This window comes from Vigna unguiculata, chromosome 11 (assembly GCF_037176805.1).
Source record: "Vigna unguiculata cultivar grain cowpea cultivar isolate G323 ecotype 2 chromosome 11, ASM3717680v1, whole genome shotgun sequence".
Lineage (NCBI taxonomy): Eukaryota > Viridiplantae > Streptophyta > Magnoliopsida > Fabales > Fabaceae > Vigna > Vigna unguiculata.
In genome coordinates this window covers 7,379,870-7,393,276 of record NC_140802.1, presented here as the reverse complement: position 1 = coordinate 7,393,276, position 13,407 = coordinate 7,379,870, and the positions used below count along the sequence as shown (strand labels likewise).

The following is a 13,407-nucleotide window of genomic DNA, read 5'->3' as shown; positions in this document are numbered from 1 at the left end:
AATTCATATTTCTTATCAATTTTGTTTTGAAATTTTTTTCGGAGGAAATACTTACACATTTTATTGTAAAAAAAAATTTGCAAGAAATTGCTATCAATTTTTTTGCAAAATATTGTGTATAAAATACTTTTCAAAATAAATTTTGTAAGAAATACTTGTAAATTTTATAATTTTGTAGAAAATAATTATCTACAAAATAATTATATGCCAATTAAGATTCTTAAAAAAATGATAGAAAAAAGTTTTTTCTTACAATTTTTTTTAACAAATTTGAAAAAAAAATTCTATGTAATATAAGAATTTATAGTAGTGTTCAAAATAAAGCTACTTCCATTCATGGTGAAATCTACCACGCGCGCGCGCACACACATATATATATATATATATATATATATATATATAATGCATAACAAACATGAGAAATTGTATAGAGTTTTTTTTAGGATTAAAATAAAAAAGAATGGTAGTGGAACACTACATGGTGTGTCCACAATTTGCATGTTAACTAAACAATAAGATATGGTCCAGTAAAATTATTTATTGGTATATAGCCTAGTTGATCATGTTGACCTTTGAGCTACACGTGGGCCATCTGGTGTGCCATGATAGAACATGACATAAGCTTTGACATAGCTCAACTCAAGCGAACTTCATAGTTACACACGTTAAAAATTGTGGTCAGAGACGCCATTTTTGCCTCTCTTTTGCACATAAAGTCTTATAAAATAAAGCAAAGTTCCAATTTTTCTTTCTCCCTAACACTGCGATTGCTCCCCATTACCAGCGTTCTCATTAATCTGCGAGGTCGATCGACCAAGTTTGCAACCACTTCATAAATTTTTTCAAAGATTGTGTTGTTCTGGGGTGATCGTGTTCCTCGTATCATGGGATGGATGTCACATGGTTTGGCTTTTGCACTTGTTGCTGTGTTGTTCTGTCTCTTCAGTTGCTTCGTTAGCTTTGCGCAAGCTCAATCTTCGAACGCCACCACTGACCCTTCTGAAGGTAATTAACTGCTTTCTTTTTTTCTTTTCTGGGACAAGCTTTTTCTACTGCAGACTGTCATGGTGTTCTTCAGCAGAGAAATTCTCAGAAAAGAAAAACTCTTAACTTTGTATTTAAACATGTTCACGATCCATCAATAGTATCGAATTAAGATGTTGTCAAAGGTTAATAATCTCTTTGGAAAGACGAGGTTGATGGTATTTAATAGAATCTTTACTTCTAATTATGTTTTTCAGTTCATATCACTTGAACTAACACATTACTGATACAGCTATGGTATGAACATAACCCATGCCATTGATATACATCTATTTTGTTTCATTTTTATCAAATATTTTCTTATTTTTCTTTTATTTAGCTCCAATTCACTAAAAAGAAATGGAGCACACATAGTTTTTTTCCTCTGTGTAAAACCTTTATTGGAATTTCAAAGCTCATTTCACTGATCTCTGACTCTGAACAGCTTATAACCTGGGTTTTTGAAACAAAGTTAACTCCTTATCAAAGAAAAACTTAGAAAAGGGTGAAAAGAGAATTTATTAGTGAAGAATTTGTGTGGTGCAAATTCTTTTGTTTAATGGGTAAGATAACAGAGAAAAAGGAAATTATTGGGTACAGTACATATCAGTATGTTTGCATGTTCTGCAACACTTATTCTGTTTCTGTTAAGCAATTTGCAGTATTGCTCTATGATCTGGTATTTAATATTTGTATGTTTTTTATTTATCAACTTTTTAATTGGTAGTTGTACTTGTACCTTCCAAAAACCAGATAGAGTCTCTGTCTCTGTCTCTATCTTATTCTCAAACCTGATTTTTTATATATATATATTTGACTTTTCACTCTTCATTTTATAATTCACACTCAGAATTTTAATAGGATATTTTGGAGATTTTTTTATAAGTTTACTTTGTTCAACGAGTCACGTAACTTAATTTTGCCTATTTTAAAATAGCTCTCTCCTTTCTTTTTCATATTTTTCTTAAGCTCGTATTATTATTATTTTATTTAAATTTTGACATAATATATCAAATTCAAATACAAAGAGATAATATATCTTGTTAAAAAAAATTTCTAAAATTTCATTCCCAATTTTGAGAATATTAGTTCGTTTAATTATTTATAGTTAATAAAAAAAATTAATTTCATTAAAATATTAACAATAAATTAATTTTATCATTATTTAATAATAATAGTAATTATTTACATTTACATTTTTTAAGGTCACGAATTTTAAAAATGAAAAAAAAATCTAATTAAAAAGTTATAAAGAAAAACGGAACGAAATTGAGACAAATCCAATGTCCTGGAACAATGTTAAACTTTTTTTTTTTTGACCCGGTCAACAAAAGCCGTATATTAACGGAAGAGTTAATATACCAAAACAGTAATTTAAGAAAAATGAAAAATTTATCAACTTTAAATAGTTTTATTTGTTTTTTCTTTAATTTGCTGATATGAACTAAATCCGAAACCCTAAAATCTATCAAACTGAATTTGTAAAACAGATTTTAGAAAATGGATTTTGAACTTAACTTTAAGCTGGATTTTGCACCTCACTTCTATATTTTGATTTGTTTCCTATTATATATAAATCTATCAATTTTTTTTTTTTGAGTTGGTTTGTTTCTAATTTTAAAGTGAGTGCATTTCCCTGAAAAAGTGAACTTCTGAATGCAGCAAGAGCTTTAAATTCGATCTTCAGCAGATGGGGTATCTCTGCAGACACAAGTGTGTGGAATATAAGCGGTGAACTGTGCAGTGGAAGTGCCATCGATAGTACCTCCACCCCTGAAAGTTACAATCCATTTATCAGATGTGACTGTTCCTTTGACAGTGGAACTATTTGCCGCATCACAGCACTGTATATATCTCTCTCTCAAATTTACTTTTTCAATTTTCACTCAATTTCTGTGTTGCTGTACATTGAATTTTGAAGCTTACTATTACTCTAAGCAATATCATTTTCACTTTTTTCGGCTTTTTATGTTTTGAATGGCACAGGAGGGTCTATGCACTGGACAACGTGATTGGTGACATTCCAGAAGAGCTATGGACTCTCACATATCTCACCAATTTGTAAGCTTTCTTCCTCATTCATGAGTTCAGCACATGCTTTATTATTATTATTACCAGAGGATACTCAGACATTCATTCATTCATTGGGAGTTCACATTTTGTTCATAATGAAGGGTTACTACATTAATAACACTTAAAACAATAAAAAGACTGTTATGATGATAAGAGTAAAATTGTGAAAAAAAAATCTGCATATAAAACTTGGTATGTTGATATAGATTAGTATAAATTTAATTTTTGTGCACTATCAATGCATCTGCGACCAATTTAAAATAATATCATTTATGACTTTTTGGGTAGTTGTTATGAAAGTTAACAAATTTATCAAAGTTATGATTGAGTGAGGATGTAAAATTATTTTCATGCATTTTTAACTTTTGATTTGCTGTTCTCTAGCAAGAATTACATGTTTTGATGTACTAAGTTCCATCAATTTGCAAGCAGAAATCTTGGGCAAAATTACTTGACGGGTTCTCTACCTCCAGCTATTGGAAATCTAACTCGTATGCAATACTTGTAAGACAATTCGACCCGATTTCAGTTCATAATATTCTATGAATTTAATGCTGTGAAACATATCTTCTAATAGTTAAGTTTTCCCTTTTTTAGGAGCCTTGGAATCAATAATTTATCAGGGGAGCTTCCAAAGGAATTGGGAAATCTTACGGACTTAATAGTACTGTATGTTGCTTACTTTGAACTTTTCTTCTTCTTGTTATGAAATTGCCATTGAGTTGTTTTTTCAGGATCAAGTAGTCACCAAAAATGTTTAGTGTCGGTTATGAGTCTTACATTTCATACGATGGGGTTATCCCACATAATGAATTAGTGTATTGGGTTAAGCTCCCTCCTTGTCCCTAAGTCACACTATAGTCTCTTGTAATGCTGATCCATAATACACATCTAAGTTGGAAGTACTTTGAATAACTCTCACTTTTCAGAGTCTTGGATGCTAGTTAAAAATTTAATTAATGGTGTGAAAGTGATCTGGATATTGTACAAAATTTGAGTAATGAATTCATAGAAACCCACATGGAAAATTTTGGTTTGAAAATATTTTTTCCTTTAGACACACAATATATGTTATGAGTACCTAATGGACAAAAGCAAAATTCAATGTTTTTTATAAGAATTTGCTCGCATGAAAGGATTGTTCTCCTTAAATAATCCAATATTGTTCTGTTGTGGATACATGATGGTGTGCATGTGAAATTTCTCTTGATGGCACTAGTGAGATTTGTTATTTGTTAAATTTGCAGGAGTATTTCGTCAAACAATTTCTCAGGATCTCTCCCATCCGAACTTGGGAAACTCACAAGTTTACAACAACTGTAAGTATTTCAGCAGTCTTAGCTTCTATTTGTTTTACTAATTTTCTAATCAAGCTTGGCTCATATGGAGTTCTTATTTAACTGTTGGGAATAATCCTGAGTCAAAGTTTGACGTTGGGTAGAAAAGACAAAATTAAACACTATATAAGATGAAAGACCCATGAAGCTATTGTCTCAAGGTTTTTGGTTAAAAGTGGCGTCAAATGCCTTGTGTGTGTAAAAACTAATGTCACATATATAAAATCACAATCTTTCAGTGACAACCCATGAGAGAAATAACCCATCATTTACATATATTTACGCAATTGCTTACCCTTGTTGCCAGCACAAGAGAATATTAATTTCACAATATTTCCTTGCAGCTACATTGATAGTGCCGGAATTAGTGGTCCAATTCCATCCTCATTTGCAGACCTTAGGAGTTTGGTGACAGTGTAAGAAATTCTTACTTTGATATGCCTAAAGAAAGAAAACTTCTGCAGCACTAAAGATTTTTCTTTTCATTTCAGATGGGCTTCAGACGTGGAATTCACAGGCAATATACCAAGCTTCATAGGGAATTGGACTGGGCTTCAAGTCTTGTAAGACAACATTACCAGTCAACTCTGTTTTCGTCCTTAATTTTAATTTAGTAGGTGCAACACTTTTTGGTAAAATCCATTATATTGTGTGTGGAATTAAAATTTTCCTTTTATGGTTACTTTCATGTTCTATTTCAAAAGGGCGTACTGAAATTTTTCGTGAATGGTTCTGTTTTGGTATTCTGTTCCAGAAATATTTCTTTTTATAGCCACTTTCATTTTCTTATACAGAAGTGTTTACTAACAATTCTTGTGATTTATTATCCTTCTGAGTATTCTGCTACCAGAAAATTTTCTTTCTATGGTTACTTTCGTATTCTATTCCAAAAGTGTGCTGACAGTTTTGGTGAATTACTGTATGCTTTGGTAGGAGGTTTCAAGGCAATTCTTTTAATGGCTCAATACCCTCATCATTTTCCAACTTGACTTCTTTAACAGAATTGTGAGTACCACCACTAGTTGGTTTTTTTTTTTTTTATTGGTATTATAATTATTGATTGACGGAACCTAATATATTAAGTATGATATAAATGTAGGCGAATAAGTGGTTTATCTAATGGGAGCTCCTCACTGGAATTTGTACAGGATATGAAATCTTTGACTATCTTGTAAGGCCCCCAGCTTTGCTAATGTCCATGACTCACTCTGCTTTTCAGACTTAATTTTTTTACTTATTTCTTACAATTCTTGCAGAGAATTGAGGAACAACAATATTTCTGGTTCGATTCCATCCTTCATTGGAGAGTTACACAATTTGACCCAACTGTGAGTATCACCTGTTTGTGTTAAACTATATTCAAATGAAATTATGTAAAACTTGTTGACTACGAAGCAACAAATTAGTTAATTCTTTGTTGAGATTCCAAATGTGTCCAATCTGATTACTGGCTGGTTATACGAGGGATATCTTAAAATAAGTAGTACTCAATATGTTCGTTACTGACTTGTGTTCACTTATTTTTTTTACTTCGTATTTTCATTGTTGTGGTAGAAAGATACGACTTTTCCACTAATTTATCATACGGATAACATAGTTCTTTCCTTTATTTCATAAAGAGAATACATGTATCTTGTCTTAAAGTTTTATCCTTTTCCAAATCAAGAGAGTTATATATTTATGTTGGTTATTGCAGGGATTTAAGTTTCAATAACATCGAAGGACAAATTCCGGGTTCAATTTTCAATTTGAGCTCGCTCACTACCTTGTAATAATGCATTTCTAAGAAATTGTAAATTCATTTGTTGATACGCTTATGGTACATATTTTAAAGGATGTTTTGGTTGATTTCATCAAATTGCAGGTTTCTTGGAAATAATAAACTAAATGGCACCCTTCCGACGCAGATACGTTCATCACTTCAGAATATGTGAGTAAGATTGACTTATTTGAATTATGGAGAGTGAAATTCATTACTTTACGATTCAAAATACTAGGGCAAAATCCAAGGTGCCCCTAAACTATCCGTTGCATACGCTTTGAATCTCACAAACACGATTCCTTAAACTCTCCAAACTCCGGTTATTGATCAATAAGGTCTTTTTGCTTACATATGACCCATAGCTCGATGGGATTCCTAGTGTTCTGCCCAAAATTTTAGCTTTAAACTTAATTGCTATTTTAAATTTTGAAAAATTTCACCATCTGAATATAAAAGAGATTAATTGGAACTTTGTCCTGTAAGTTTAAAAATTAAAATGAAGAAAAATGTATTATCATACTGAGAGGAAAGAGCGTGTGCTTTTCCATGTCGTTACTTGTCAATTTTCTATTTGTATTTATTTTAAGTATGTGTCCACATGTCGTAATTGTTTTAGTACAACTTAACATGGTTGCAGAGACCTGTCATACAATGATCTATCAGGCAGCCTCCCCTCTTGGGTAAACGAAGCAAATTTACAACTGTAAGTAGTGTGATTCTTTTTTCTCCCCTTTTACATATCAATTTGTTAGATAAGTAATTAAGTATTTTAGAAAACAGACAGAAGAAGTTGAACATTTCATTCTTGAATTCATTTTGTTATTGTATCACATACATACATGAGTCCAAAGATAAAGGAGTTTTTAATAAATCATTCTCTTCCTACAGTTTGCTAAAATAGTAAAATTGTCTCCTCTCACCTTTAAATGTTTAACTAAATTTTAGTTCAAATTTTAACATTATAATTGAAGTACATGTGTGTGCGTACACTTGTGTGTTTTCTAAGAGTTTCTTTTCATCATTTGGTGTTAATGAGTAACTATTTTTAAATTATTAGATTTCAAGAAAATAAAAGGTGATGATCTTGGAGTAACTTGAACCTTATTTATATGTGTGAGGGAGAGGGATTATATATTCTGAAACTCATTTTTTGGGTTTGACATGCAGGAATTTAGTTGCTAACAACTTGTCGATAGATGATGGTTCAGATACCAGGTGATTATTATACAATTTCTTTAATGATGATTGTTTTAATAGTTCTTTTAAACCATACCGCGTATCACCTATTTTTGGCTATAATATGAATTATGATCTTTTAATGATGGTTGATTTTCCTAAACTTGGAAGATCTTTTCACAAGAATCCTGAAGTTGCAGTTCTCATTTGTATTGGGGATCTAAGCAAAAAGCATTAGCATTCAGATCTCAAAGAGATTAAAAGTCTTTGATTTCTATTTATATGACTTGGAAAATTCAATTGTGGACCAATCTTTTTATTTGGTAACTTTTCCTTTGTAGTGGCTTGCCATTTGGGCTCAACTGTCTCCAGAAAAATTTTCCTTGCAATCGAGGTGCTGGAAGATGTAAGTTTGACTTTATTCTAATTTTTTTCATGTGATTTGTAAGTTGTGCGAGGCACTAAAACTGATAAGAGAGTATTTTGTAGAAACAAATTGTTTACCATTATAGGTCCATTATAAACCAAATTTTGAACTCAAATAAGGCAAATTTTGATGTTTCAGAGTTAATTGACCATCACATGTATCTACTAATGGTAACATTTGGCAACATTTCCATTGAAAATTATCTTGTTTCCTTCAAGTTTTCACCTTCCCTAAAATCTAACTATTTTATTATTTTTATCCGCAGCATAAAAATTTTAGTTGGTTCTATCCATTGTGTTTTGCAGATTCTGACTTTGCAATCAAGTGTGGAGGAACCCAAATTATGTCCACAGAAGGAATCACATATGAAAGGGAGAATGAGACACTTGGTTCTGCTACATACTTTGTTACTGATACAAGTAAATGGGCTGTTAGTAATGTTGGATTATTTACGGGCAGTAATAATCCAGTATACACAAGATTTGTGTCTAATCAATTCACTAACACTTTGAATCCAGAGCTCTTCCAAACAGCACGAATTTCTCCTTCATCATTAAGATATTATGGCTTAGGGCTGGAAAATGGCTTTTACAACATCACCCTTCAATTTGCTGAAACAGCTATTCAGGATTCTACTACATCATGGCAAAGTCTTGGGAGACGAGTCTTTGATATATATATTCAGGTACTTTTGTACTTATCAAAATGCTTGGAAATCATAGATGATAGTGCAACAATAATGAATATTCTAGGGGAATCTTTTCTCGCTTTTTATTCTACTTTCATTTTATTTTTCCATTTGAATATTGTAGGGGAATCTTGTTTTGAAAGATTTCGACATAAAAAAGGAAGCTGGGGGCATCTCGTTCAGAGCTGTCCAAAGGCAATTTAGGTTTGAAGTGACGGAAAACTATATTGACATCCATCTCTTTTGGGCTGGAAAGGGGACTTGTTGCATACCAGCCCAAGGTACTTATGGGCCCTTGATTCAAGCCATCCATGCTATTCCAGGTAAAACTATAAAAGAAAAAAAAATGTAGGCAATTCAGTTGTTTAACTACTAACCTTTAACAATGTATAGTCTCTTACCAGTAAAGTATTCAAAATTTTTAGTTTTTGATTTTGATTGAATGTGCCTTTATTGTACAGATTTTATACCTACTGTCAGTAATGAACCTCCAAGCAATAAAAGTAATAGAACAGGCCTTATTGTTGGAATTGTTGTTGGAGTTGGAGTTGTAAGCTTCCTATCAGTTTTTTTGATTTTCTGGATCATTAGGAGAAGAAAACAACGTCAGCATGAGGATGAAGGTAAATACACTGCAGATATTTGCATAGTAATGCTCGCATGATATTTAAGCTGTAACAACTTCTACGAGAGAAAATTAAGAAGAAAACATAAAATAAGTTTCTTCACATATTAAAATTAATTTCTCGAAACTTTTTTGTATAGCTTCTCTAAGTTTTTATATTTTAACATATAAGTTAATTTTAACTTAATGGAGAAGCTTACTTTCTTTTTGTTCTCATTTTTCTGTTTTAAAATTTTTTATAGAGAATTTGTCCAATCAGATCCAATTTAGAGAAAGGATGTTTCTGAACTTGAAAAGCAAGAAAAGCCTGCATCATCCAACTTTCATCAAAATAAGTCTGTGGTTGCCTTACTTTAACCCTATTCATGTATGATTTTGCAGAGCTTTCAGGAATTGATACAAAGCCATACACTTTCAGTTATTCTGAGTTGAAGAATGCTACAAATGACTTTAATCTCGAAAATAAGCTTGGAGAGGGAGGTTTTGGACCTGTTTATAAGGTAATATTCTGTCCCTTTTAGATGAAGGTTATATTCTACATGAAAAGTTATCATTGTCAATACTGGTTCTAATAATTCTCTTGGCAACTGGTAGTCAATGTTGAGACCACAATCATTCTAGAGGAGCTTAAACTCTCCTTTGATTATTTTATTTAACCAGAATGCATTTAATTAAAACTAATAGGCCTTTATGCCTCCATAAATGTTACCCACTTCAATTGTGTATTTGTGCATTTAATATCAGTAAGACTTTATATGACTTTAGTGCTTGTGGTTCTTCATATCTTTGGATATGCCTTTGGCTTGTTTATATAACTATTTACTTAGTTGATAATTACGTTTTAGTTTTCAAAAGACAAACGGAGATTTTGTTGTGCTTCCCCTAGGCACAGTATAACTCAGCCATACGTTTAATATGAAAGTAAATTTGTATCCTAATATTCTTTTTTTTTTAGAAAATATATATTTTTTTTAGAAAATATTAGAAGTAAAGGGTAGTTTGTTACAAATTGAAAAAGAAGTTATTCTAGTGTAAAATATTTTGGCGATTATTTTTTAGATATTTTATAAAACAGAAGCTAATTTATGTGTATTTGCATTCATAAAATCACTCTTTTTCTAAAAGTAGTAGATTGTTCCATGGAAAGTTATTCAAAAATAGCTTCCAATTTAGATTCTTTAAAGTTTCTGATTACTTTTAAAACATGAAACAAATGCATGAAAATCTAAAAGCGAATTTTCTGAAAGAAAAAGTTGTACCAAACAGGTTCTTTATGTTTTCTTCAAGAGAATATCATTTTTCTTTTTTGCTCTTGTAGGGGACACTTAGTGATGGAAGAGTTATTGCTGTGAAACAACTGTCAGTGGCATCCCATCAAGGAAAGAGCCAGTTCATAACTGAGATTGCTACTATATCAGCTGTACAACATCGTAATCTGGTTAAACTGTATGGATGTTGCATTGAGGGAAATAAGAAACTTCTTGTGTACGAATATCTAGAGAATAAGAGTCTTGATCAAGGATTATTTGGTATGAAAACGAATATATAAGTTTTGTCTATCTGCATGTAAACTTATGAACGTTTATTGTTTTCTCATTTTCACGTGTACTAAGGACAAATGTGGTTTGTTTGGGCAGGAAATTCTTTAACCCTCGATTGGTCCACACGCTATGATATCTGCGTGGGTATTGCCAGAGGTTTAGCTTATTTGCATGAAGAGTCCCGTCTCCGTATTGTACACCGTGACGTGAAGGCCAGTAATATTTTGCTTGACTATGAGCTTGTACCCAAAATATCTGATTTTGGGTTGGCCAAATTGTACGATGATAAAAAGACCCACATAAGCACCCGTGTAGCTGGGACAATGTGAGTCATCAATACTTCAGACATATTGGTACAAACTTCTCTTGAAAGAAAAAGAAAATGAAATTGACTTGTTCATAATCATAAGTTAAAATTACAAGATAATTTGATAAAAATCTCAGTGTCTCTGAACTTTTACTTTTAAATTATGCATAAGCCAAGATGAATTTGTGGAGAAGTCAATTTCATTTTTGTTTCATGCTTTTTTTAAAAGCCCTTATGGAGATGTTCGTCCAAATAAATCCTTAATCATCTTTCATTGATTCCATGAAAAGATATTTAACCTTTTATGTTGGAGTTCATTTTGTTCTAAATAATTCTAAACTGTTCATATTCTTAATTCTTGTGATAAAGTGGATATCTTGCACCGGAGTATGCCATGCGTGGACACCTTACAGAGAAAGCAGATATATTTTCATTTGGTGTTGTTGCTCTTGAGTTAGTTAGTGGGAGACCAAATTCTGATTCAAGTTTGGAAGGAGAAAAGGTGTATCTTCTTGAATGGGTATGCACGCTGCCTCTGTTTCCTATGAATGTTAATCTTCCTAAAAATTGGTTAATGTTAAATCTGTGGTTTTTGTCTTAATTATACCTATAGTATTTGTGAAGAATTATAATCCACTGATTAATACCTTTTCATCTCGATTTTGGTATTGCATCCGAGTTAAAATCTAATCTCATTAACTGTTAACCAAGGAAAATACCATCTGGTTTACAGGGCAACTTTTATAACTAATATTGATATTTCATTTAATAGCACAATAAACGAGTCTCTTCACACATGATTACTAATTCTTCAAGTGCTTAGTTTGCTTTTCTTTTTACCAAATATATGTCATGTGATAAACTACATAATGCTAGTGAATTGAATTTACGACCCCCTCCTCTTTGACAAACAATTTGTGCGTTGAACAACATTCAAAAACATATATATCGTTTTACCTTACTGTCATTGGTTTTCTGTTTCTTAGGCTTGGCAACTTCATGAAAGCAACCTCATAATGGATCTAGTGGACCCTAGACTCTCAGAATTCAACGAGGAAGAAGTAAAACGTATTGTGGGAATAGCACTTCTGTGCACTCAAACATCACCATCATTAAGACCATCAATGTCACGAGTGGTGGCAATGCTTTCAGGAGATATTGAAGTGAGCACTGTGACTTCAAAGCCTGGATACCTTACTGACTGGAAATTTGACGATGTGAGCAGCTTCATGACTGACAATGCAATCAAAGGATTGAATACAAGTTACCAGTCTTCATCAGGAAGTACCAGCATGGTGGGTGGTGCAGACTATTCACCAATAAGTGTTTCTAAACCGATCCTTGAGGATACTCTTGATGAGGGTAGGTAAGAATTGGTGTATTGTTTCAGACCAAGTGTAGAACAATGGTCATGTCACTGTGCTCCAAAAATTGTTTCCTTTTTCTTTGTTTTGCATTTGCTTTAGCCATTTCTTGTATTTTTCACTTAATTTGTGGTGTAAATAGCCCTGAGTTACAATGGAATGCGGAAGAATGTGTGGTGATATAGGCCTCTACCGGGAATGTTTATAGGGTATTTTTTTGTATACACACTATTTTCTTCGTTGTTGAAATTTTGGTTTTAGAACACCTTTTCTATAAATTTAATTATAGAGTAAATTATTCGTTGTAATTGATGGATGTTCTGTAACTTAGAATGTAGATGTATTTAATCCATTATGGAGATTAGCCTTTAAACGTGTTAAAATTTTCATGATTTTGGGAAACTATATTCCTTAAGACTTAAAATTGTAACACCAAATTCTAGAATTGAAAGGAAAGGAAAGGAAGAACAAGCACGAAAAGTTTAAACCAAAAAATAAACATTAGAAACTTGATTAAATTTATAGTCTCCTTAATAAAAGGTGCTTTTAATTTTGGTTCTTATTTTATTTTATTTTATTTGTTTGCTTTTGTCCTTTTTAATTCTTTTTGTTGTTGTTCGTCTCTCTAGTTATTTCTCTTCATCAAACTTATTATTTCTATTAATAATAATAACTATAACACGTCACCAAAATGAGGATGACTTTGACGAAATGAAATGGCATGGATTCCGGCAGAAAGAAAATAGAAAGTTAAGTTGTTTGCATTATTTTCCTCCTCAAGTATCTCCTACCACATTGACTTTCCCGGGATGATATAATAGTTCAAAATCATAATTCTTAAGAAACCACATTCGTCTTGTTTGTAACTTCTTCTAGTAAACGAAGTATTTCAAATTCTTGTGATCAATAATGTCGCCAAGTTTTCAATGCAAAGACTACGATAGCCAACTCTAAATCATGAGTGAGATAATTCTTCTCATACACCTTTAACTGTCTAGATGCATAGGTCACTGATTGCTTTTCCTGCATTAGAACTCACATGAGGCCCTGATTAGAAGCATCACAATAAACCTCAAAACATTTA

General features: G+C 31.9%; 1 protein-coding gene across 2 annotated transcripts; it reads left to right on the top strand.

Moving 5' to 3' along the window:
* Window positions 1-709: 709 nt before the first annotated feature.
* On the top strand, window positions 710-12,631 carry LOC114169486 (putative LRR receptor-like serine/threonine-protein kinase At1g56130). 2 transcript variants are annotated; one of them, XM_028054654.2, is made up of 25 exons: window positions 710-1,005; window positions 2,686-2,869; window positions 3,010-3,084; window positions 3,529-3,600; window positions 3,694-3,765; window positions 4,344-4,415; window positions 4,778-4,849; window positions 4,925-4,996; window positions 5,367-5,438; window positions 5,533-5,604; window positions 5,690-5,761; window positions 6,130-6,201; window positions 6,298-6,363; window positions 6,833-6,898; window positions 7,363-7,410; window positions 7,713-7,777; window positions 8,104-8,217; window positions 8,317-8,483; window positions 8,611-8,809; window positions 8,948-9,109; window positions 9,493-9,611; window positions 10,430-10,640; window positions 10,749-10,977; window positions 11,329-11,479; window positions 11,946-12,631. In XM_028054654.2, the coding sequence occupies exons 1-25, from the start codon at window positions 885-887 to the stop codon at window positions 12,327-12,329; spliced, it is 3,009 nt and encodes a 1,002-aa protein (XP_027910455.1). In that variant the 5' UTR covers window positions 710-884; the 3' UTR covers window positions 12,330-12,631. The 2 variants fall into 2 exon arrangements, with proteins under 2 accessions (XP_027910455.1, XP_027910454.1); XM_028054653.2 differs by having other exon boundaries at window positions 711-1,005; window positions 8,104-8,483.
* Window positions 12,632-13,407: the final 776 nt, after the last annotated feature.